Source organism: Uranotaenia lowii, chromosome 2 (assembly GCF_029784155.1).
Source record: "Uranotaenia lowii strain MFRU-FL chromosome 2, ASM2978415v1, whole genome shotgun sequence".
Classification (NCBI taxonomy): domain Eukaryota; kingdom Metazoa; phylum Arthropoda; class Insecta; order Diptera; family Culicidae; genus Uranotaenia; species Uranotaenia lowii.
Window position 1 is genome coordinate 281421527 of NC_073692.1, and position 21769 is coordinate 281443295.

General features: G+C 36.9%; 2 protein-coding genes across 3 annotated transcripts in view; both read right to left on the bottom strand.

The window, feature by feature from the left end:
* LOC129745317 (mitogen-activated protein kinase p38b-like) overlaps nt 1–16479 on the bottom strand; it is a 31659-nt gene extending 15180 nt beyond the window's left edge. Inside the window, exon 1 of one of the 2 annotated variants that reach the window (XM_055738308.1) lies at nt 15594–16479. In XM_055738308.1, the coding sequence (XP_055594283.1) occupies nt 15594–15697 (104 nt within the window). In that variant the 5' untranslated portion in view covers nt 15698–16479. The remainder of the gene's footprint in view (nt 1–15593) is intronic. The other variant, XM_055738307.1, reaches the window with a different exon arrangement.
* A 637-nt stretch (nt 16480–17116) lies between these two features.
* On the bottom strand, nt 17117–19173 carry LOC129746356 (uncharacterized). The gene is made up of 3 exons (XM_055739979.1): nt 18866–19173; nt 17526–18812; nt 17117–17468 (listed from the first exon to the last, which is right to left on the bottom strand). The coding sequence occupies exons 1-3, from the start codon at nt 18890–18892 to the stop codon at nt 17244–17246; spliced, it is 1539 nt and encodes a 512-aa protein (XP_055595954.1). The 5' UTR covers nt 18893–19173; the 3' UTR covers nt 17117–17243.
* Nucleotides 19174–21769: the final 2596 nt, after the last annotated feature.

The window sequence follows — 21769 nt, forward strand, 5'->3', positions numbered from 1 at the left end:
CCATGTATTTATGTCATTACACCAAACGATAGCATTTTGTAAACAACCGCCATGGAAGCCGAACGGAGAGGTCAAATTGTGCACGGTTTTCTTGAAAATCCATTGTTGTCGGCATCGAAGCTAGCTAAACAGCTTAAAATGCCCAGAAATACCGTATGGCGTGTTATCAAGCAGTACAAGGAAACATTTACGACGGCTCGGAAGCCGCATTCGAAGCGTCGGAGTGGAACTGTCGATCGGAAACTGCGTGGGAAAGTCATCAAGGCTGTCAAGAGGAATCCCAATCTTTCAGACCGCGATTTGGCCAATAAGTTCCAGGCCGCTCACAGTACGATGCGACGAATTTGTCTCCGGGAAGGAATAAGGTCATTCCGAGCCAGCAAACAGCCAAATCGGACGCTGAAGCAGAACAATGTGGCCAGAATCCGTGCTCGAAAGCTGTACGACCAAGTGCTGAACCCAGTTCGACGGATGTATTCTGATGGACGATGAGACCTACGAGAAGGCGGACTTTGGGCAAATCCCAGGTCAAAAATTTTATTTGGCGACGGCTCGGGGGGATGTACCTGCAAAATTTAAGTTCGTGTTTGCGGATAACTTCGCCCGCAAGTACATGATTTGGCAGGGGATATGCAGTTGTGGACAGAAAACCAAAGTCTTTCTCACTGACAAGACAAAGAGTGCCTACAGAAACGGATTCTGCCGTTTATTCGTGCCCACGACCGTCCAGTAATGTTTTGGCCGGACCTCGCAAGCTGCCATTACAGCAAAACGGTTATGGAATGGTACGCAACGAACGGGGTCAGCGTAATACCGAAGGACCTCAACCCCCCAAACTGCCCCCAGTTCCGGCCGATAGAGAAATACTGGGCAATCACGAAGCGGAGGCTTAAGGCAAAGGGAAAACTTGTTAGGAACATGACTCAAATGAAGAACTGGTGGAATCAAATCGCCAAAACGGTGGACGAAAAGGGTGTGCGCCGCCTAATGTGCCGTATTACGGGAAAAGTACGAGAATTTCTTCGAAACAGCAATGAATAATTTTTTTAATTTTTTTTTATGAAAAAGTAAAGAAAATGCTACATTTGTATGAAAAACAAATTATGAATTCGTTAATAAATGACTGAACTACACGCAATTGTTTGTGTTCCAATATTAAATGAAGCAGACTTTAGTTGGAAGCACATGTGTGAAACCGTGCAAACTACACCCGAAGCTGCCAGACTCCAGAAAGCTCTATCTAAAGAACACTCAAATGGACTGGGTCAATTGAAGAAAAACAATGGGGAGTTCACTACAGACCCAGAAGAACACTTCAATTACTAGTAAGTACGCATGATCCATCGAAGGGATAGAGGTTATAAACACTCCGGCTGGAAGACCCAGACGAAATGTCAGACGCGAGGAAGCTCTCTGCAAATCGAGCGCAATCTTTACACCGTCAATGGTTGACTGGGCGATAAGTACATTCGAGCCATTTAAAGGTGCTGGTGAAGATGGAATTACAGTAATACCTCGATATAAAGCAACGAAATTTTTTTTTTCGTTGCTTTACATCGAAGTTACGTTATATCGAAACACTACTTAAAATGGTCCTTTGGAGCATCGATAGTGATCGTAAATGTGAAAAAGTTGATTCTAAATTCTGTTTGTACGGTTTTAATACTTTTTACCATTAAAAATCTTGGCTTCAATGCTCTAATCGCTCCTACAGACGAATTGTTTTTTATCTATTAAATCAATGCAATCCTTGACGTTTAATAATTGTGATAAATAAATAATGACATTCTGATATGATAGGCGATTAAAACCAAACAAAAATCCCAAAGAAGGTGTATATATTTTCAAAACGGCTCAAAAACATCAGAAATGTTTCTTTGTTATTTTTATAGCAAGTGATAAAATCCGTACATTCGCGATGGTACAGAAGTCTGTACAGTAGACTGCTGCAAAAAATGACTTTTTGCTTTCATATGTTTTTTCGCTGCCCTTTGGGTCACAAAGCATCAGTGTAAAATTTGAGATGATTTGGTTAATTCTTGAGCTAGTGCAACGCGTTTCAATTTTGAATGGAAGAAGAAATTTTTGCACATTAAATCATCCAGATAAGCTTAAAATGAAGTGGGTCTATAATTTTTAGTTTTGACTATTTTTAAGCTTCATTTTTTGCAAACATGACAAGCAGCTAAGAATTTCATGAAAAAAGTTATAACCATTTCAAAATAAAAAATCTGAATCCATTGAAAAGTATTCAAAAATGGCAGACTTTGCTTGTTAGAGCTGTTAATAATTGCATGAAATGTTTTTGCAAAGCTTTATTAGTCAATAAATTCTGTCGCAATGCAAAGCAGTTTTTCGAGATTTTTTATTTCCATCCTACTGTTACATAGCTTTCAAACAAGCAGTCAAAATGATATAATTAAAAAAATGAATTTTGAAAAGTAAAATTTTACAAAACATTGGATTCTGGACTTTTCTGGGGAATAAGATAGGTTTGAGCTTTGTTCACATGAAATGTACTGCAAGAATCAAGGGAAATTTTCATCCAAAGTTATATTTTTTGGAACTTTCAGAACATCTTTGTCGATTTTTGAATGAAACATTTCGTTTTACCATACAAATTTCCATACAAACTAAAAACTCGATGCGCTAATTCAGGACTGGATGGATCGCTTCCAGAATTTTTATTGCTATTTCTGACAGCAGAAACAACCAAAAAAAGTCATGGGAGGTGTAAAAATTTAAGAATTTGAAATTTCCATACAAAGCATGTAGCGGTCTACTGTACAGTGATTGATCAACTGTCAGCAATCATAAAAACTTATTTGAATAAAAGACTACATGACCTAACCTCACTTCAGCTTAAGCAACTTATCTGTAGGTGCAAATATAGTCATTAAGTTTTGAAATGGAGATACATGCTCTAGGCTGGATTTTCAAAAGCATAATAGCGACTATCACAATACTGAAAGTACTGGAGTTACATTTTCAAGGCTTGTGCTCATTCGCTCTTTATGCCTCTGAGAATTTACCGTATGGCTCAGAAACAACATTTTTATATTTTCATGACAAAAAAGTATTGAAAATAAACATATTTATTCAAATTAGAAACATTTTTAAAAGTTACGTTATATAGAGGCAAAAGTTGCTTAATATTGGGTTACGTTATATCGAGGTTGCTTTAAAAAGAGGTTGCTTTATATCGAGGTATTACTGTATACCAATCCAAATACAGCAAGCAAAACAAATGGTAATACCTGCCTTGGTAGAGATGTTCGTCGCCAGTATCACCCTCTGTCATATTCCAACTCAGTGGAAGAAGGTGCGCGCGATCTTTATCCCGAAACCAGGGAAAAAAGATAAAACTCAACCTAAGGCATTCAGACCTATCAGTCTAACGTCCATTATTTTAAAAATAATGGAGAAGATACTTGACGAGCATATTGAATCGCAGTATCTTAGCTTAAGTAAGCTATACAACTTCCAGTTTGCTTACAAAAAAGGTATGTCCACGATTACGGCCTTACATACTCTTACACAAAAACTAGAAAAGACTCTAGAGGCAAAAGAAATGCAAATGTTAGACATTGAAGGGGCATTCGACAACGCATCTCACACTTCAATCGAAACAGCTATGAAAAGACTAGGGTGCCACTCGGCAATTGTTAACTGGACTAGTGCCATGCTAATAAACAGAACCATTTATGCAAGCTTGGGAGGACTTACAATCAAAGCCACACCAACGAAGGGATGTCCCCAAGGCGGGGTTCTATCACCGTTGTTGTGGTCCTTGATAGTGGACGACCTCCTAAACAAACTTGTATCCATAAAATTCGAAGTTATTGGCTTTGCAGACGACGTAGTTATTATAGTTCGGGTAAAACATGAGAATGTGTTGTCTAATAAAATGCAAACTGCACTAAACTACGCACTTTTTTGGTGCAGGGAAGAGGGACTGAACATAAACCCTTCCAAAACTACTGTGATAGCCTTCAATAGGAGACGAAAATATACACTAAAACCTCTAACATTAGATGGGGAAGTGTTAAACCTCGAATCACAAGTGAAATATTTAGGCATAGTACTAGACTCAAAGCTATCATGGAGCCCACAGTTAGGCTGATGTCATGCTGAAACAACTAGCAACGCAACGCAACGCAACGCAACGCAACGCAACGTTCCAATAAGATTGCGTTGCATTGCATTGGTATGTCATGCTGGCGCGACCTGTCACTTTGAAAATCCCTACAAATCATCACTTCTCTACATCTGATAATGCTTTGAATCGTCTCCTTTCTTTCCGGAGCCATCAAAAACTCATCAAATCACGACCCGGATTGCAAGAATGCCGAAATTTGAACCGACAAAATTCCTTGTTTTTTTGCCGGAACTAAGAATTCATGAAAATTTTCTCGCCGATTAAGATAGTTTTTAGTTTATTATCAAAAGTTCGGACAGATCTTCGTACTATTGTGCTTAAAACCCGGAATCACTGCTTCAAATCGAGAAAAAACAATGTTCCTATTGGATTTCCTACTAGTCGCGCTACTAAACACATTGCACAATGGGGAAAAAAGTGTACAAACCGCGAAGAAATTCAATATCTTTCGTGCTACATGACCCAAATCTATGAAAATATACTTTCCTTTTGTGAAAATTTCCGGAGAATCGATTGGACATAGTTTCAAACGCCGCACAAGCTTACGAACGGAGATATAGTGCCTTTTTTACCCCTTATTCCCCTATATTTTGTAAACATTCCAGAAAAACACTGATTCGAACCCGAGAATTTTGATTGAAAACAGACCTATCGTGTGTAATTTTTTCTGAGGAATCGAATGAAGGCTGTTCTGGCCTCCGCACGCTTCAGAAAATGGAGTAATGGCAGTTTTTACCCTCAATTCCCCTATATTTTTCAATTATTTCAGAAAAAAGCTTATTCGAACTTGAAAATTTTGAACCAAATGGGTTGTATTTTGTGTGATTTTTTTCGAGAAATCGAATGAATGCTGTTTGAGCCCCCGCACGCTTTGGAAAATGGAGTTATGGCTGTTTTACCCTAAATTCCCCTCAATGTTTCAAATTGCTAAGAAAAAGCATGTTTGGACTTGAAAATTTTGAATCTTTTGGGACGTATCTTGTGTAATTTTTTCCGAAAAATCCAATAACGGCTGTTTGAGCCACCGCACGCTTCGAAAAATGAAGTTATGGCTGTTTTTACCCTCAATTCCCCTACATTTTTCAATAATTTAAGAAAAAAGCATGTTCGGACTTGAAAAATTTGAACCAAATGGAATGAATCCTATGTAATTTTTTCCGAGGAATCTAACGAAGCCTATTTGAGCCACCGCACGGATTAGGAACAGGAGTTATGGCTGTTTTACCCTTAATTGCCCAACATTTTTTAAATAGCTCAGAAAAAGCATGTTGAGACCAGATAATTATGAACCAAAAGTAAAGTATTTTGTGGAGTTTTTTCCTAGGAATCGAATGAAGGCTTTTTGAGCCGCCGCACGCTTCGGAAAATGAAGTTATGGCTATTTTACCTTCAATTCCCCTACATTTTCAAATTGTTAAGAAAACGCATGTTCGGACTTGAAAATTTTGAATCTTTTGGGACGTATCTTGTGTGATTTTTTCCGAGGAATCCAATGGAGCCTGTTTGAGCCACCGCAAGCTTTGGAAAATGGAGTTATGGCTGTTTTTACCCTCAATTTCCCTACAGTTTTCAATGGTTTAAGAAAAAATCATGTTCGGACTTTAAAATTCTGAACCAAATGGGTTGTATCTTATGTAATTTTTTCCAAGGAATCCAACGAAGCCTCTTTGAGCCACCGCACGGATTAGAAACAGAAGTTATGGCTGTTTTACCCTCAATTTCCCTACATTTTTCAAATAGCTCAGAAAAAGCATGTTCGGACTCGAAAATTTTGAACCAAATGGAACGTATCATGTGTGATGTTTTTCGGGGAATGCAACGAAACCTATTTGATACACCGCACACATCGGAAACAGGAGTTATGGCTGTTTTACCCTCAATTCCCTTTCATTTTTTCAAAAAAATCAGAAAAACCATGACCCGACTTGAACATTTTGAACTAAACGAGACTTATATTATGCAATTTTTTCCGAGGAATCAAATGAAGGCTGTTTGAGCCACCGCACGCTTTGAAATAGTGAGTTATGGCTGTTTTTACCCTCGATTCCCCTTAATTTTTCAATGATTTCAGAAAAATGTAGGGGAATTGAGGGTAAAAACAGCCATAACTCACTATTTCAATGCGTGCGGTGGCTCAAACAGACTCCATTGGATTTCTCGGAAAAAAATGCATAAGATTAGTCTCGTTTAGCTCAAAATTGTCAAGTCCGATCATGGTTTTTCTGAACTTTTTGAAAAAATAAAAGGGAACTGAGGGTAAAACAGCCATAACTCCTGTTTCCGATGTGTGCGGTGTGTCAAATAGGCTTCGTTGCATTCCCCGAAAAACATCACACATGATACGTTCCATTTGGTTCAAAATTTTCGAGTCCGAACATGCTTTTTCTGAGCTATTTGAAAAATGTAGGGAAATTGAGGGTAAAACAGCCATAACTTCTGTTTCCACTCCGTGCGGTGGCTCAAATAGGCTTCGTTGGATTCCTTGGAAAAAAATACATAAGATACAACCCATTTGGTTCAAAATTTTCAAGTCCGAACATGATTTTTTCTTAAACCATTAAAAACTGTAGGGGAATTGAGGGTAAAAACAGCCATAACTCCATTTTCCAAAGTGCCGGTGGCTCAAACAGGCTCCATTGGATTCCTCGGAAAAAATCACACAAGATACGTCCCAAAAGATTCAAAATTTTCAAGTCCGAACATGCGTTTTCTTAACAATTTGAAAATGTAGGGGAATTGAAGGTAAAACAGCCATAACTTCATTTTCCGAAGCGTGCGGCGGCTCAAAAAGTCTTCATTCGATTCCTCGGAAAAAACTCCACAAAATACTTTACTTTTGGTTCATAATTATCTGGTCTCAACATGCTTTTTCTGAGCTATTTAAAAAATGTTGGGCAATTAAGGGTAAAACAGCCATAACTCCTGTTCCTAATCCGTGCGGTGGCTCAAATAGGCTTCGTTAGATTCCTCGGAAAAAATTACATAGGATTCATTCCATTTGGTTCAAATTTTTCAAGTCCGAACATGCTTTTTTCTTAAATTATTGAAAAATGTGGGGGAATTGAGGGTAAAAACAGCCATAACTTCATTTTTCGAAGCGTGCGGTGGCTCAAACAGCCTTTATTGGATTCCTCGGAAAAAATTACACAAGATACGTCAAAAAAGATTCAAAATTTTCAAGTCCAAACATGCTTTTTCTTGGCAATTTGAAAAATTGAGGGGAATTTAGGGTAAAACAGCCATAACTCCATTTTCCAAAGCGTGCGGGGGCTCAAACAGCATTCATTCGATTTCTCGAAAAAAATCACACAAAATACAACCCACTTGGTTCAAAATTTTCAAGTTCGAATAAGCTTTTTTCTGAAATAATTGAAAAATATAGGGGAATTGAGGGTAAAAACAGCCATAACTCCATTTTCTGAAACGTGCGGAGGCCAGAACAGCCTTCATTCGATTCCTCAGAAAAAATTACACACGATAGGTCTGTTTTCATTCAAAATTCTCGGGTTCGAATCAGTGTTTTTCTGGAATGTTTACAAAATATAGGGGAATAAGGGCTAAAAAAGGCACTATATCTCCGTTCGTAAGCTTGTGCGGCGTTTGAAACTATGTCCAATCGATTCTCCGGAAATTTTTACAAAAGAAAAGTATATTTTCATAGATTTGGGTCATGTAGCACGAAAGATATTGAATTTCTTCGCGGTTTGTACACTTTTTTCCCCATTGTGCATTGGCATCAGATTGGTCGCGCTACTCAAAGCAACCAGTATGACAGGTCTGCGCGATTTCCATGGAGATCAAATGAGAGCTGGTTAGTCGTGTGAACGTTGCGTTGTAGGTCGCGTTGCTAGTTGCTTCAGCATGACATCAGCCTTAGAGCATGTAATCGCTAAGGCTACTGGATATTTACAGCTTTTATAATACCCAAAATCTCTTATGCCTCCTTAGTATGGTGGACCAAAACTATGCAAATTACAGTCCAGAAAAAACTAGCGAAGCTTCAAAGACTAGCAACGCTAGCTATAACTGGCGCAAAGCGAAGCACACCGAATGAGGCTCTAAATGCACTATTAAATATTCTGCCTCTACATCAATTCGGAGTTAGAGGCGGAATGCAGTGCCTAGAGACCCTCCAAACACAAAACGCTCTATGAAGGAGATCTTACAGGACACCTCAAAATCCTAAAGAAATTTAAATTAAACTCACTCATTGTGAAAAATGATGACTGGATGGAGCCCATTTTTAACCTAGACATATCATACAATGTAACTAACTATCAATGATAGGGACGGGCAGGCGTGTTTGGACCTAGACTCAGGATCTCAATTCCTATGGGAAACTGGCCAACAGTATTCCAAGCCGAAATTCAAGCAATTCTAGAATGCACTTTAGCATGTTTGAAAAGGGGATACAGGTACACAAGTATCTGCATATTCTCTGACAGCCAAGCTGCTCTTCAAGCACTAAGTACGTTCACATGTAACTCCAAACTAGTTTGGGAGTGTATAGTTGCACTAAGAAACCTGGCCATAAGGAACAGAGTATCTTTATTCTGGGTACCAGGCCACTGCGGTATCCTAGGGAACGAAGAAGCAGACCAACTAGCTAGGGAAGGATCTCAGGGACTGTTGAATTGACCTTAACCTTTCTGCGGAGTATCGAGAAGTGTCCTGACTATGGAGCTCAGAACTGGGAAAGCACCACTATTGTTTCCAACTGGAAAACAGCGGAGGGAGCAACCCAGGCAAAAAGATTCATTGAACCAAGCGCACGACTCTCCAAAAACATGTTGAACTTAAGTAAGCACGAGTTAAGTACTTACACAGGTCTCTTGACCGGAAATTGTCCAACAAAACAGCATCTCAAAAGGATAATCATAATTCAAAACGATGACTGTCGGTTCTGCGGGTTATTTGCTGCGGTTCAACGCCAGGTAGTTGCTGTTGCACCAGGTAGCAAAAAGGTTGATTTGTCTTTGCAGAGAAACAGTGTCTTCAGGACCTTTGATTGCGTTAAACAATTTCAAATCATCGGCGTAGTCGAGTTTTGGTCCATCAAGCAATAGGAGAGCGTCATTGAAATAAATGAGAAAAACAATCGGTCCTAGGTGGCTTCCTTGCGGAACTCCGGATGTAGCAGGGAACTGTCTGGAGTTTTTTGACTAATGACGATGACTTTTGCCAGCCTGGTTTGGCATGATGGTCATTTGGCATGAAGTAAAAGGTGATGCAATTACTTTTGGCGTGTGGCATTGCGGGCCGGTCTATTATGCCAAATAGCCAGTATGCCAAATGACCATTATGCCAAATGGCCATTGTGCCAAATGACCATTATGCCAAATAACCATTATGCCAAATGATTTTCGCCAAACGGCGTTATGCCAAACGGCTTTATGTCAAATGACTTTATGCCAAACGGCGTAGGACCCGTGATAGAAAACTGTGTTTTGTTATATTCACTCTATTTATTTACTAAAAAAAATCGAATACAAAACCGCACCCCATCATACCACACCTCCCTCCCCCCATTCTTGCGTACCGCCAAAGCCCTAAACTCTTTGTTTGGTATTGCTGATCCACTCTTTTTTTCTATTTCTGCGATAGCTGATTTGGGCTCCCGTAGGGTACCACTGTAAAAAAAATTACAGTATTCAAGAAAAAAATGAGCATTGTTCTACATAAGGATTATTTATCGACTGAAATTAAATCGGATGAACAAGCGGAAAACATTGAAGGTTGATTTAATAAAAAGTTGTCAAACAAACATGTATACCAAATATTATTATCGGATTATCTATTGTTTATAAAACAAAAAATTGTGTTTGCCTTGAGCTTGGTCAATCAGCAATCAAAATCACGGAAAAATGAATAATAAAAAAACCTGTTTGCTATGGGGTCAATTAGCGGACAAATTCACAAAAAAAAATGAAAACCTGTAGTTGTTTAAATAAGTTTAGAGTTCGACGACACGGTAGCGATCATTCATTGAATGTTGGATTTCGTGCTATGTTTTGCAGTCGGAGTTATCCGTATAAAGTTTAACTGAAAAGCGGTGTAGAAAACCGTCAGATTTTATACTGATTTGACAGATCGCCCAAATTTCGCAGTTATGAGTGCGCAGTCCAATTTTTTGCGATGCGAATGGTATTATTTCCTATAATATATTATTCACCGCACACAACTTCTTTTTTTAACTTCTCATATACGATTTGTTACATTTTAACGACAACATAATTGAATTCGACCAGCATATAAAGTATCAAAGACGCATTTATCGCATCAAAAGTCTTCGTCATGCCAAATTCGTTAATTCTCAGGCTATGGAAAAATGTGTTTTCAATAATGTAGATTGTTTTTTGTTTTGTCTGGAATTTTAACGCCCGCAATTAATTCAATCTCAATGAATATTGTCAATTGCATGAATTTTTAGACTATTGAGAGAATCTGATTTGACAGATAACAATTCCGCACTCACTAACACCATCACATTCTTTATATAAACATCATGTGCTAAAAGTTGAAAAGGGACTATATGAAAAAAGGGCCAACATCAGAGTTCAGTTACTTCAAATTATTTCTAACAAAAAATCAACTTTCATACGCACCGTTGCCGTCTTTAACAAACTGCGCAGATTGCACCTATTTAGACCCCCGTGCAAATTATTTGCGCGTAGTAAAATCTGCTCCCAGACCTATACATAGACAATAACACATATCGATATTCTTTACATCTTTGGATAAAATTGTTTTTTTTTTTTTTTTTTTTTGTTTATGGGTTTATGAGCACCTGGCTGACCCGGAAAGGAAAAACAGAACGGGGGACAGAAGAGGAAAATTTTAAATGAGATTAGAATAGCTTAGAAAAGGATAGCGGCAACAGAGCCTGAGGGATCTGAAGCACCAGTTTAAGGAAGCGTTAAGATAGTGCTCGACGGACTAGGACGGTTGGTGGGCCCCATATGAACTTCGAGTTAACCCAACCTTCAATTCAACCGAGCAATAGCAGTATGGTATCAAATAATATGGTATCATATGCTAACGCCTCGATATCGTTGTCAGAAGGGTTCACTATCTTACCGTAGTTGAATTTTCCCTACCTGTCATCTACCTTACTCGTTTCCATAAATTTGGATTCTTCCTAGTTTGATTTAGAAATAATTATAAATTTGCTAAGTTAAAGATGAATATATCTTGATTGATTCTACGCGACTACACGGTTATTCAATAACTCAATAAGGATATCATAACAACAGAATCTAGAAAAGGTGTCTCTTAAACTAATCAACAATGAACTGTAAGCTTAAATAGCAATAGCTTTATTGTTATCGTCAACTTATCAACGGAACAGGAAAATAACAGTGCTGTTCTTTAAAACCTTATCACTAATTGTGGTCAACTTCTCAAACAAACATTTATACTCAATCTACACGATTGGGGTTCAATTCAAATAAACCGTGTGCCTGTTTTTAAATGCCCGAAATGAATGATCTGAACTATCTACTCATTTTTGCTTATCGAAATCATATTTTCTATTTTAAACTTCGATTTATGAATTTCAATCCTAACCGAAAAATGTATAGATCTACTAAAAGAAATAAATAAATAAAAACAAATGTCGAAAGTGTATTACAAACTGAAATATCATATTTGTCAAAACAGCATTCCCGTTCAATGAGCCTCTAGTTCTTGTAAAATGCTTGATTTAAGAATAAGCCAACGAAATTCATAAACCGCAAATGCACACTCTCTAGAGCATTGGAGAGGCGAATACCATTACCTATACCTAACCTATCAATACTTGAAACATCCTAATTCTATGAAACTAAACTAGCTAACTACCTTACCAAACAGATTATGCCCTATTGAAAAGTATCACTTTATGACGACAAAATGTGATATTTTCACTACAAAATTTTCCCATTGTTCAACGGAAGGGAGGGCAAGTGTTTCAACTCCCATTCATCTTATCAGCATGGATCATGAAAAATTGGGGCACCATTGAACCTACCGCTAATTTAATTTAAATAAAGGTGTCCATCACGCCTTCTAATTTGGGTCATATTATGATCCATGCTTGACAAGATGTGTGCAACGACCCTCTCAGGACAATGATAGTAAACCATCATTATCACAAGCATGCACACCGCCGCCGTGACCCATGGGAACCCAGGGTACGGCAATTCTTGCATGAAGTAATTGAAGTGTTATTTGCTGTTTTTCCCTAATTTTTGCCTTTCATTTTCTGAATTTTGAAATTTTTGTTTTTCTTTTTAGAGTTTTTCCATTTCATTGCTAATCATACTATTTTACCAAAATATGGATGTGAGAGTTTGTTTTGCTTTTTGGAGCAAGCCTATTTCAAACTAATAAAAATTCTAGCTCAAATTAATAGTAGAAGTAAGCTACCTTATTCCTATCACAACATCACAAAATCATGAAAATTTACCAGAATATGGATATAAGAGCACATCTTACCGTACCCTACCTACCTCACATAGTTGAATGTTAAAATCCATCATAATTTACAAAAAATCTACATAGGGGTTCTATTAAAATATACCGCATGCCTATTGTAAAATGCCCGAAATCAGTAATTAGGACTACCTACTCATTGTTATTCTTCAAAACCGTACATTCTAATATATACTTCCATAGATGAATTTCAAACTAAACCGAAAAACGTAAAGATTTGCTAAAAATGAATAATTAAATAAAAAGCAAAAAAACGTCTTACCAAATGAAATATAACATTTTCCAACAACAGCATTCCCATCCAATGAGCCTCTAGTTCTTGTAAAATGCTTGATTTAAGAATAAGCCAACGAAATTCATAAACCGCAAATACACACTTACTAGAGCATTGGGGAGGCGAATACCATAACCTTTACCTAACATCGTAATACTTTTCACACGTTTTCTCTATTTTTAATTCTACAAGACTAAACCATCTAACTACCTAACCAAACGAATTATGCCCTATTGAAAGTATCAACTTTTATTATGGTAAATTGTGATACTTTCACTACCAAATGTTGCGATTGTTCTGCGGAAGGGAGGGCAAGTGTTTCAACTCCCATTCATCTTATCAACATGGATCATGAAAAAAAAAAATAGACATCTTTGAACCTACTGCTGAATTTAAACTAAATAAAGATGTCCAGCTCCTCTTCTAATTTAGGCCATATTATGACACCATGTTTAACAAGATTGTGTGTAACGACACTGTCAGGAAAATGATGGGTTGATCCATCATTTTCACAAACATACACACCGCAGCCGTTAACCCATTGCAACTTAGGGTACGGAATAACACATATCGATATTCTTTACATCTTTGGATAAAATTGAATTAAAAACAATTGCGACTGGTGTGTCAGTAAAAATTGTCAGTGAATCCATAATTTTTTGGATAATTTTTCAGTAATTCGAAAAACGCCCGAAATGCATGATTTATTTGTTCCACTTACATTCTTATACCCGAATGTACAGAATGCAATCTGTTTTCTGTTCGTTTCTTTTCATTTGTTCGGTTCGGTAAATTTTCGTTATTAAACTCCTTGGTTCGCATTTCATAATAATTTTCGCCAAAATAATAACGATTATGCCGTTTGGAAATGAGATTCGAAAATCAGAAGCGAGCAACGGCTGATTTGAAAAACTGACACAGGTTGTCTATGTATGCGTCAGTGCGAAAATATTTCTGCGTGGAAATTATTTGCACAGGAGTCTAAATAGGTGCAATTTCCGCAATACTAAGAATAATAATATTTCATTCCGATGACTTCATGTTTTGTCCTCTCTTGCAAAATAATGATTTGAAGATTGATTCAAGAATTTACTTCTTAACTTTTCAATGAAATTAGTGAGTAAGAGTGAATTTTTTAACTGTGTTTACTGCTCCGGCTAGCCTACCGCACGGAAGCCTACCGTCGCGCGATTAGAAATTTTCCCAGTAACCGCAATATCAAGTTTGGTCTTCGCTTGAGCACATCAGATTTATTTCAAATTGCTGATTTTTTTTATCTGGTATCCCTGATGAGTTGTAATAAATTTTTCTAATGATGATGACAACGGTAGTCGGTCGGTGTATTAACATCAAGTAGCTTTTATACATATATTACATATGTTTGAATCTATATACCATCATGTCACCATCTACCGCCCAGTTAAGCGGTTTTTCAACTTCAAACATGTGTAATAAAAAAACGACGGCAGATTTTTATTCGCTTTCTTTTCCAATACATCTCAAAACTGCTCTACTTTCAATTAAAAATTTAGTGGAATGCGAAAAATGTGCGCTTTTCAAAAAAAAAACTAAATTTTGAGGTGTTCAACTGGCCCTATTACCGCCCACTCGACTTTTTTGGGTATCAATAAGGTTTTCTTAAGGAAAAACTATCTAACAACACGGAAACTGTTCTTTTTAGTATTTTCCATGTAACGAGCTGTCAAAAGCATATTGAGGAACTTGAGAGAATACATTTTGTGAAATTTTTCCCGCAAATTTTTGACAAATTGTAACAAAGTGCGTTGACTGACAAAATGATGATTCCAGGCAAACAGCCTCCAGGACCCCGGTTACTTTCAGCGATAAAACTTCATTTTCTAACATAATCGAACTACATTCTTCTTATAATTTACACATTTGACACAATACATGCGTTAAAAACAAAGAAATTTTGCGTGACCGGTCATTAGGAACCCACACTTTTTTTTAAACACCAATTACCGCCCATCACTAAACGCTTCAAAAAACAACAACAATTGAAAAAATCGGAAATTTTTCGATGCAAATCTATTCTACGAAAATAAAACTATCGTTTCAAGCCGATTTTAGGTCAAATAGGTACTTTCTTGACAACAAAAACCCTTTTTGCCCTAGGAGTACAGTAAAGCTTAGTTCGCTAACAGGCGTCGAATTCAACAATTTGACCGGAAACCAAAAACTAAACATTTAATTTCTGGCTATAGTTGGCATAATTAAGTGATGTTTTTTCAGTGAAATGATCGAACAATGATGCCGACACGGAACACAGGTCTTATTTTTGGAGAAAACATCCCAGTTTTTTCAAAATACAAACAAAAGGGTGATTTTGGGCGGTAAATGGTGTCTGGGCGGTAGATGGTGACATGATGGTATCTGTAGTAAATATAAGGAACAATCGTCCAAAATGTGAATCGTGAATAGATGCACAAAAGCAAAAAAAAAGTCAAGAACCGGTTTCCGGATTCATTCAAGTTCATTTTCTAACTTTTTTTTCATTTGTGTCAACATTCAATCTCGTCTGACTGGTAAAATGCCAACGCAAACCCTGACGTCATAAGTAACACCTAACAACGTTTTCCAGATAAAGTTAACTGGGAGTTATGGAACAGGGAATGAGATGGTAATGTACGGGTAATGAATAAACGATTTGAAATGTTGTATACTAACCAGACTTGGCCATAAGCACCACTCCCTACCGGAGTCAGCATTTGGTAGCGCTCAGGTACCTCCCACTCTGTTTTGTTGATTTCGACCTTGTAAAATTTGGGCATGATGAATCTTTTGATGCCAGAGGAAGGCAGCTGTCTCGGGATCGGTAATTTTAGCTGCAATATTCACACCTTTCCGCACAATCTCTCAGCAAACAATTCAAAACGAGCTTACACTTTTTCACACGATGAACCGCACAAAAACACTCCTACTGATATCTGGGTGGCACGAGAGATAAGAAAATACAATCCAGAAACGTTGAATATCTTTTAAAACCTCGTTGTATGTTTTTCTTCTTTCTGTAATACGACGACTGGAGCTCACTTATTGCACTTTCTTATCAAGAAGAGCTGGTAGATGTCAGCCAAGAAATATATTTTTTCCCTCATTTATTTTGTCACCTTTGATTTTCGGGTTTTTGTGTTGGGAAAACGACTTTGTCTTCCGTCATCCCAGAAATAGATCAAAAATAAACAACCCAAGCTTCTAGCTCACGTTGATCCTCTCGGAATATTATGGGAATATCTTAAGCTTCGCTCAATCTCATCGTAAATTTTCCATCACCCCGCAAACAGAAACGACCTTTGGCGACACGTCATTTACCGCCTATTCTACGTTTAATTTTTCGGTAATTTAACACCGGCTCAAAAAATGTAGCCCTTACAATGGGATATCACGGATATCACACACTCGAACAGTTTTCAGCGATACGGATCGTAATATTAATTTGTCACATTAGCTAAACTAGCTTTCGACCGACAGTACAGTATCGGAAGCGATCAGAGAAACCGCATAACACTTACCGAATGACACAACTGTTTCAAATGAACTGAGGCACTGTGAGGCACTGCTGTTGGAGTGAACTTATTATTTTTCCTGAAGGGTAGCCTATAGATTCCGTGACATCAAAAAGAATAATAATACTTCTTATAAACCATTCATATAAAAAATTGTTTTTGAGATATCAAAAGTTACGGCCCACTCCCCTACTAACCTATATAGTTAATGTTAAATAAATGGATACACTCGGCCCATTTAAACTTTGTCAAAGTAAAAGGCCCAATAAACATAGTTGTAAATTAAAAATAAAATATCATAAGTTGAGGTACCCCACAAGGGATATTTAAAGATTTCAATATTCCGAATATTCCTTGAGTACTCCCTACGTACATGTAGGTACGTTATTTTTGGATGCCGCTCTTCTTTGACACAAGGCATGACGTTTAAAGCGCGGCGAAAATAATGAACAGAAAACAGGCGAAATATTATAGCACTTTCTGTTTTGACCGTTTTGACTTCTCGTACAGAAGACTTGGTACGAACGGTACGCAGTAATGATGAAAATTATTTGCTTACTTATAAAAGTCTAGCTTCCCCAAAATAAACTTTTAAATTATATATTCATTGATCATACACAATAATAAATAGTATTTCAGTATATAAAAACACAATAAATGATATTTAAAACTCCACATAGTAACTTGATTTGAAAATTCGAACACTTCTTGTAACGTTTATTTAATGCAAGTTATATTATCATCTTAATTTTTACTTAGACCGAAATATAAAATCGCAAAAAAAAATCTTTAATCGATTATATCACATACATTAGCCGGGTATATAGATGGGACTTTGGTCGTACTGTTCGTTGGTGAACACAGTCGAGTCCACCGTTGATACATGACATCGAGGCATTTTAACCCTCAGCAGCTCAAATGTGAACGGATTCGTTTGAGAAGCTGAATTACTTATAATATAGAAAAAACAGTTGTCGATGTTGAGTCTGTACAAATTGGGACATTTTTCGGGGAAGGTGTCAAGAAGTGAAATTTCCTGAAAATAGATTGTAGATTAAAACTACAGTATGATGAGATAAACTTTTCTACTTACAGTGACAACAGTTGTCAACGAGAGATTTTTCAAAATTGAAAGCTTTGGACAACAGAGAAAAAGTTTATTCGAAATAGACATATCTCTGATAGTCAGTGAGCTCAGTTCTGGAAGCTGATCGAGGCAGTCGAAGGAATCGGGAGAGAGCTCATAATCGAAGTTTAGCAGATTGAGTGTTTTCAAGTTTTTAAAGGTTCTTGATATTTGCTGAATGTACATGGCATGGTTCTTTTGTGAACTGCTATACGAAAGAGTTGTCAAATTCCTCAAAGTGGTGCAAGGCAGCGTCGAATAATGTTTATAGGGCATGAGTAGCTCGCTCAGTTGTGGTAAGTTGAGGGATATTGATCCTCCACCCGTTGAACATCCTTGTAGGTTCAGGTATTGTAGTTCTCTAAAACTGGATATGAATTCAACCATGGTACTGTCCAGGATTATGTAGTTTACGCTTAAGTGAGTTAGTTTTTCAGCATTGACAAATACTTTCAAATAATTGTGACGAAGCATGTTGCACTTGTCTACAACTTCCAGCTTTTTCAAATCTTTCATGGAATCGATAAAATCTCGTATTTCATTCCAACTGTTAACGACAGTTGGTGATAAGGTATATGGTAGGTATTTGTCATTTTCAATAGCGAGATGAAGCGATTCCAGTTTTTCGAAACTGCATAAAAACAGTTGGGCAACTGAATCTTTCGAGTGAAAGTTAATCTTCAAATCCTTTAACTGTCTACAAACAGATCGCAAAAGATTGATATCACTTGGATATCGAACAACAAGATCTAAAGACGTTAAACTAGGAGCAAATAGTTGACAAGTGGTGTTCTGATAGAAGGTCAGTTTTAGTTTCCTCAGCGTTTCGCTTTTGATGACGAGTCCGTTACTGAACGTTTTGAAACCTTCATTTGCAAGAATATTCAAGCGTTTAAGATGCTTCAAATTCGGAAGGTTTCTTATCACCACTTCGAAGAGCTGCTCGTGGTCAGATCGAAGAAACATATCAACACATTCCACAAGAGATTCCGCATTCGGAAGTGCCTCTGCAACGGTGCTTAGAAGCTCTTCTGTGTCGAGCATGGCACTGGAGTGAAACTCGATATTGCGTTGTTTGTTCAACATTTGCACATCGACACCAGAGAAAAATTGAACCTTCGTGTAATTGTACAGCACCAGTTTTTTCTGCCGTAAATAGCGATCCGAATTGATGATATCGTTCCATCGACAACATACTAGGGAAACACGTTTCTGGTCGCTCCATAGTAATAGATCGAAGATTCGACACAATACCTGAAAATAGCACCATGATAGATCCGTAGATACATGAAGAAGTAGATACTCACCTCGTTTGGAAGACAGTTAACGTTCATTGAAAAATGACAAAATTGTGACGAAGACACAAAATTAAAGCTTCTAACCACTTACAGCTTCCTACTTGAAATGATTAGAAGAAGTTCCCAATAGTAAACATGCTCAGCTGTGTCTGGTCTTTTGGAGGAGATAACATTTTTTGATGATTATTCGTTTGTGGTGCTTACTATACCTATTTATAAACAACCTAACGCCACCACATGATGGCGAGTGTGATCAAAACAAACCGTGTGAAGATGGCAACAAAATTTGACGGGAAAGTTTGCATGAACACGCTTCGGAAATGTATGTGTGTTACCATGAAGCGCGCACGTGAATACGGGATTCATTTACCGTTATATCAACTGTTGTTAGACCGACTTTACTCGAGAAAAAACGAGCTCAACGGGGATGACAGAAATTGTATTCTTTAATTTTATTTCCTTTTTTTTTTTAAATCAATACTGCTTCCTGGATACCAAATTTTAACTTTTTGTGTAAGTTTTTCCCATCCGAATCTCAATTTCATTTTTTTGTCTCTCTCTACGCAACGGAGTACAAATTAATAATATATTTTGTATCAAAATTTATTGATCTACTATAAAAACCTACTGATTTAATAATCTGGAACAACGAATTTTAAGACAGCTTCTTTTGGAATAATTAGTCAGGATGTGCTACACAATATACACAACTGTGGAATCATCACCTTCTACGAATGAAACTTCTTCGTGAATTCAACTTTTCTGGAGAAGCCTATGATCTGATTTCATCCTTCCTAAACGGAAGATCACAAGTGGTTAAATGTGGGCGGCAGTAGGTACTCATTCGAGCGAAGACTCAATGATGGAACACCTCAAGGATCTTACCTGAGTGCCTTGTTATTCAGTCTGTACATTAACAGCATAGTCAGTGATCTCAAATGCCAATACCATCTGTATGCCGATGATTTGCAGATCTATACTTCCGACTCGATCAACCGCCTCGATGTGCCCCGGTATACAACCACTTCAAGGAAAAATACCCTGGTCTATGGCACTTCACACTGGAACAGTCTTCCACTTCAATCTAGATCGGCGGCATCTATGGCCGTTTCAAGAGGATGCTACGTCAGTGATTCTATTTTAAGAACGAAATTTTAAGAAACTGTATATGTTCTTTTGAAATCTCACTTAACGTTTACTATCCTTGACCTTGTACAACAGTTATATGTTACTTTGCGGCTACCGTAATTTCGAATAATAAACTTGAACTTGAACAATATCGACAGGGGAAGTGTTACAATTCTGAATGATTGTTATCTCATAAAACGGAGAGTTGTCGCGTAGTGCCAACCGAGGTTTTAGGCGACTGTTCCTTAGAATGTGAATAAAACCCTACTTAAACATATTATTAAAATTCATATTTCCTGTTCTCTTCAAAAAGTGATTATCTAGATTTAATCACACAATTGTAAGCATACAAAACGAGTTTGGCTCCTTCACGCAGCGAAAAGATTTTTTATTTCAAAGGAAAGTGCCGCAAAAACAAAGGATTTTTTCCTTTGATTTTGGGATAAATAAAAATTCCTTTGATTCAAAGGCATTTTCCTTTGTTTCAAAGAATTTTTCTTTTGAAAAATCTTTGAATCAAAATATTAATGCTTTGAAACAAAAAACAGTTCCATTTGATGCAAAGTTGTTCTCGTTTGCTACAATATAATTTAGATTTAGATTTAAAAGGATTGGTTCATTGAACCATTTTCCTTTTATTCCAATTGGAAGACATATTTTCTGTTGTCCCGAAGTTCCTCTTAGGAATATTTTGAATAATAAAAAGAAAGCATTTACATTTTAAATTCATGTTTATTTATAAAATTAACACTGACACTGGTTCACTATAATTTTGGTCCTAATTTTGGCCTGAGGGCATTCTTCTTGGGGCGCTCAATAGTGGTCATCCAACTGGTGATTACCGCTGAAGATCGGGCCAAAAATAATCAGACCGCTGGATTTGGGGCGGAATCTGCCGTGGTCCTGTTATGCAAGAGTTTATATAAAATCTTAAACATTCACTTTTTGATTAATGGATTAACACACACTTACCATTCTTCTTCCTGAAACCTCCTAAAGCTATCTCTGATTCACTAGTTTTGATTTTCAACACAACCGGACAAACTTTATTCGAAATTCGGTTCTTGCTCAATCCAAAATATCTTCTAAGTTTAAAATTTTAATTTAAAGAAATTATTCCTTTCTGTTGAAAACAATTTTCTTTGGTTGAAAGAAAATTTACTTTGTTTTTAACGAAATGTGCAATTGAACAAATTTCTTTTGAACCAAAGAATTTGTTTGAAATCAAAGTCCAAAATTATTCAGTTCAAAAAATTAATTCTTTCTTTCAAAAATTATTCATTTGAATCAGAACGATAATTCATTGATTCAAAGAAAACAGGATTTTGATTCAAAAAACTGAATGTTTTGAATCAAAGTCAGTTTTGTTTTGTATCAAAATCTAAGTTTTCTCTGCGTGTTAAAGCATCAAGGTATATTTCTCGTGTTTGATTAACGTGACGATATTAAATCTACCCCTTTTTTGATACCATAATCATTTTGAACATATGGAAAGGATGTGTACATCAAGAAAAAAAAATAAAATCACTTTTTTCATACATTAATTGTTGCAAATTTGTTACTTTATGAAACGAAGGATTAAATACATCAATCCTATGTAATCTAGTTTAAAGGACAGGACCTTGTTCAGTTCATGTGTCTATTCATTTTCAACGGATTTTTTTTGTTGTTCTAAAAATTTTAAGGCGTTTAGTTCAAAAAATGTTCTCGATCTATTTCCGTCGTAAAAATTTAATTCTTTTTTTCTGTTATCGATACAAATCAAAACTCACCTTCTAGGTGTAT

Bases quoted from the DNA above. Each gene is read 5' to 3' on its own strand.
- LOC129746356 (XM_055739979.1), bottom strand. From the start codon at position 18,892: ATGAACGTTAACTGTCTTCCAAACGAG. The intron at 18,813-18,865 runs GTGAGTATCTAC...TGCTATTTTCAG, and splicing joins TTAACTGTCTTCCAAACGAG to GTATTGTGTCGAATCTTCGA. The intron at 17,469-17,525 runs GTAAGTAGAAAA...ATCTATTTTCAG, and splicing joins CGTTGACAACTGTTGTCACT to GAAATTTCACTTCTTGACAC.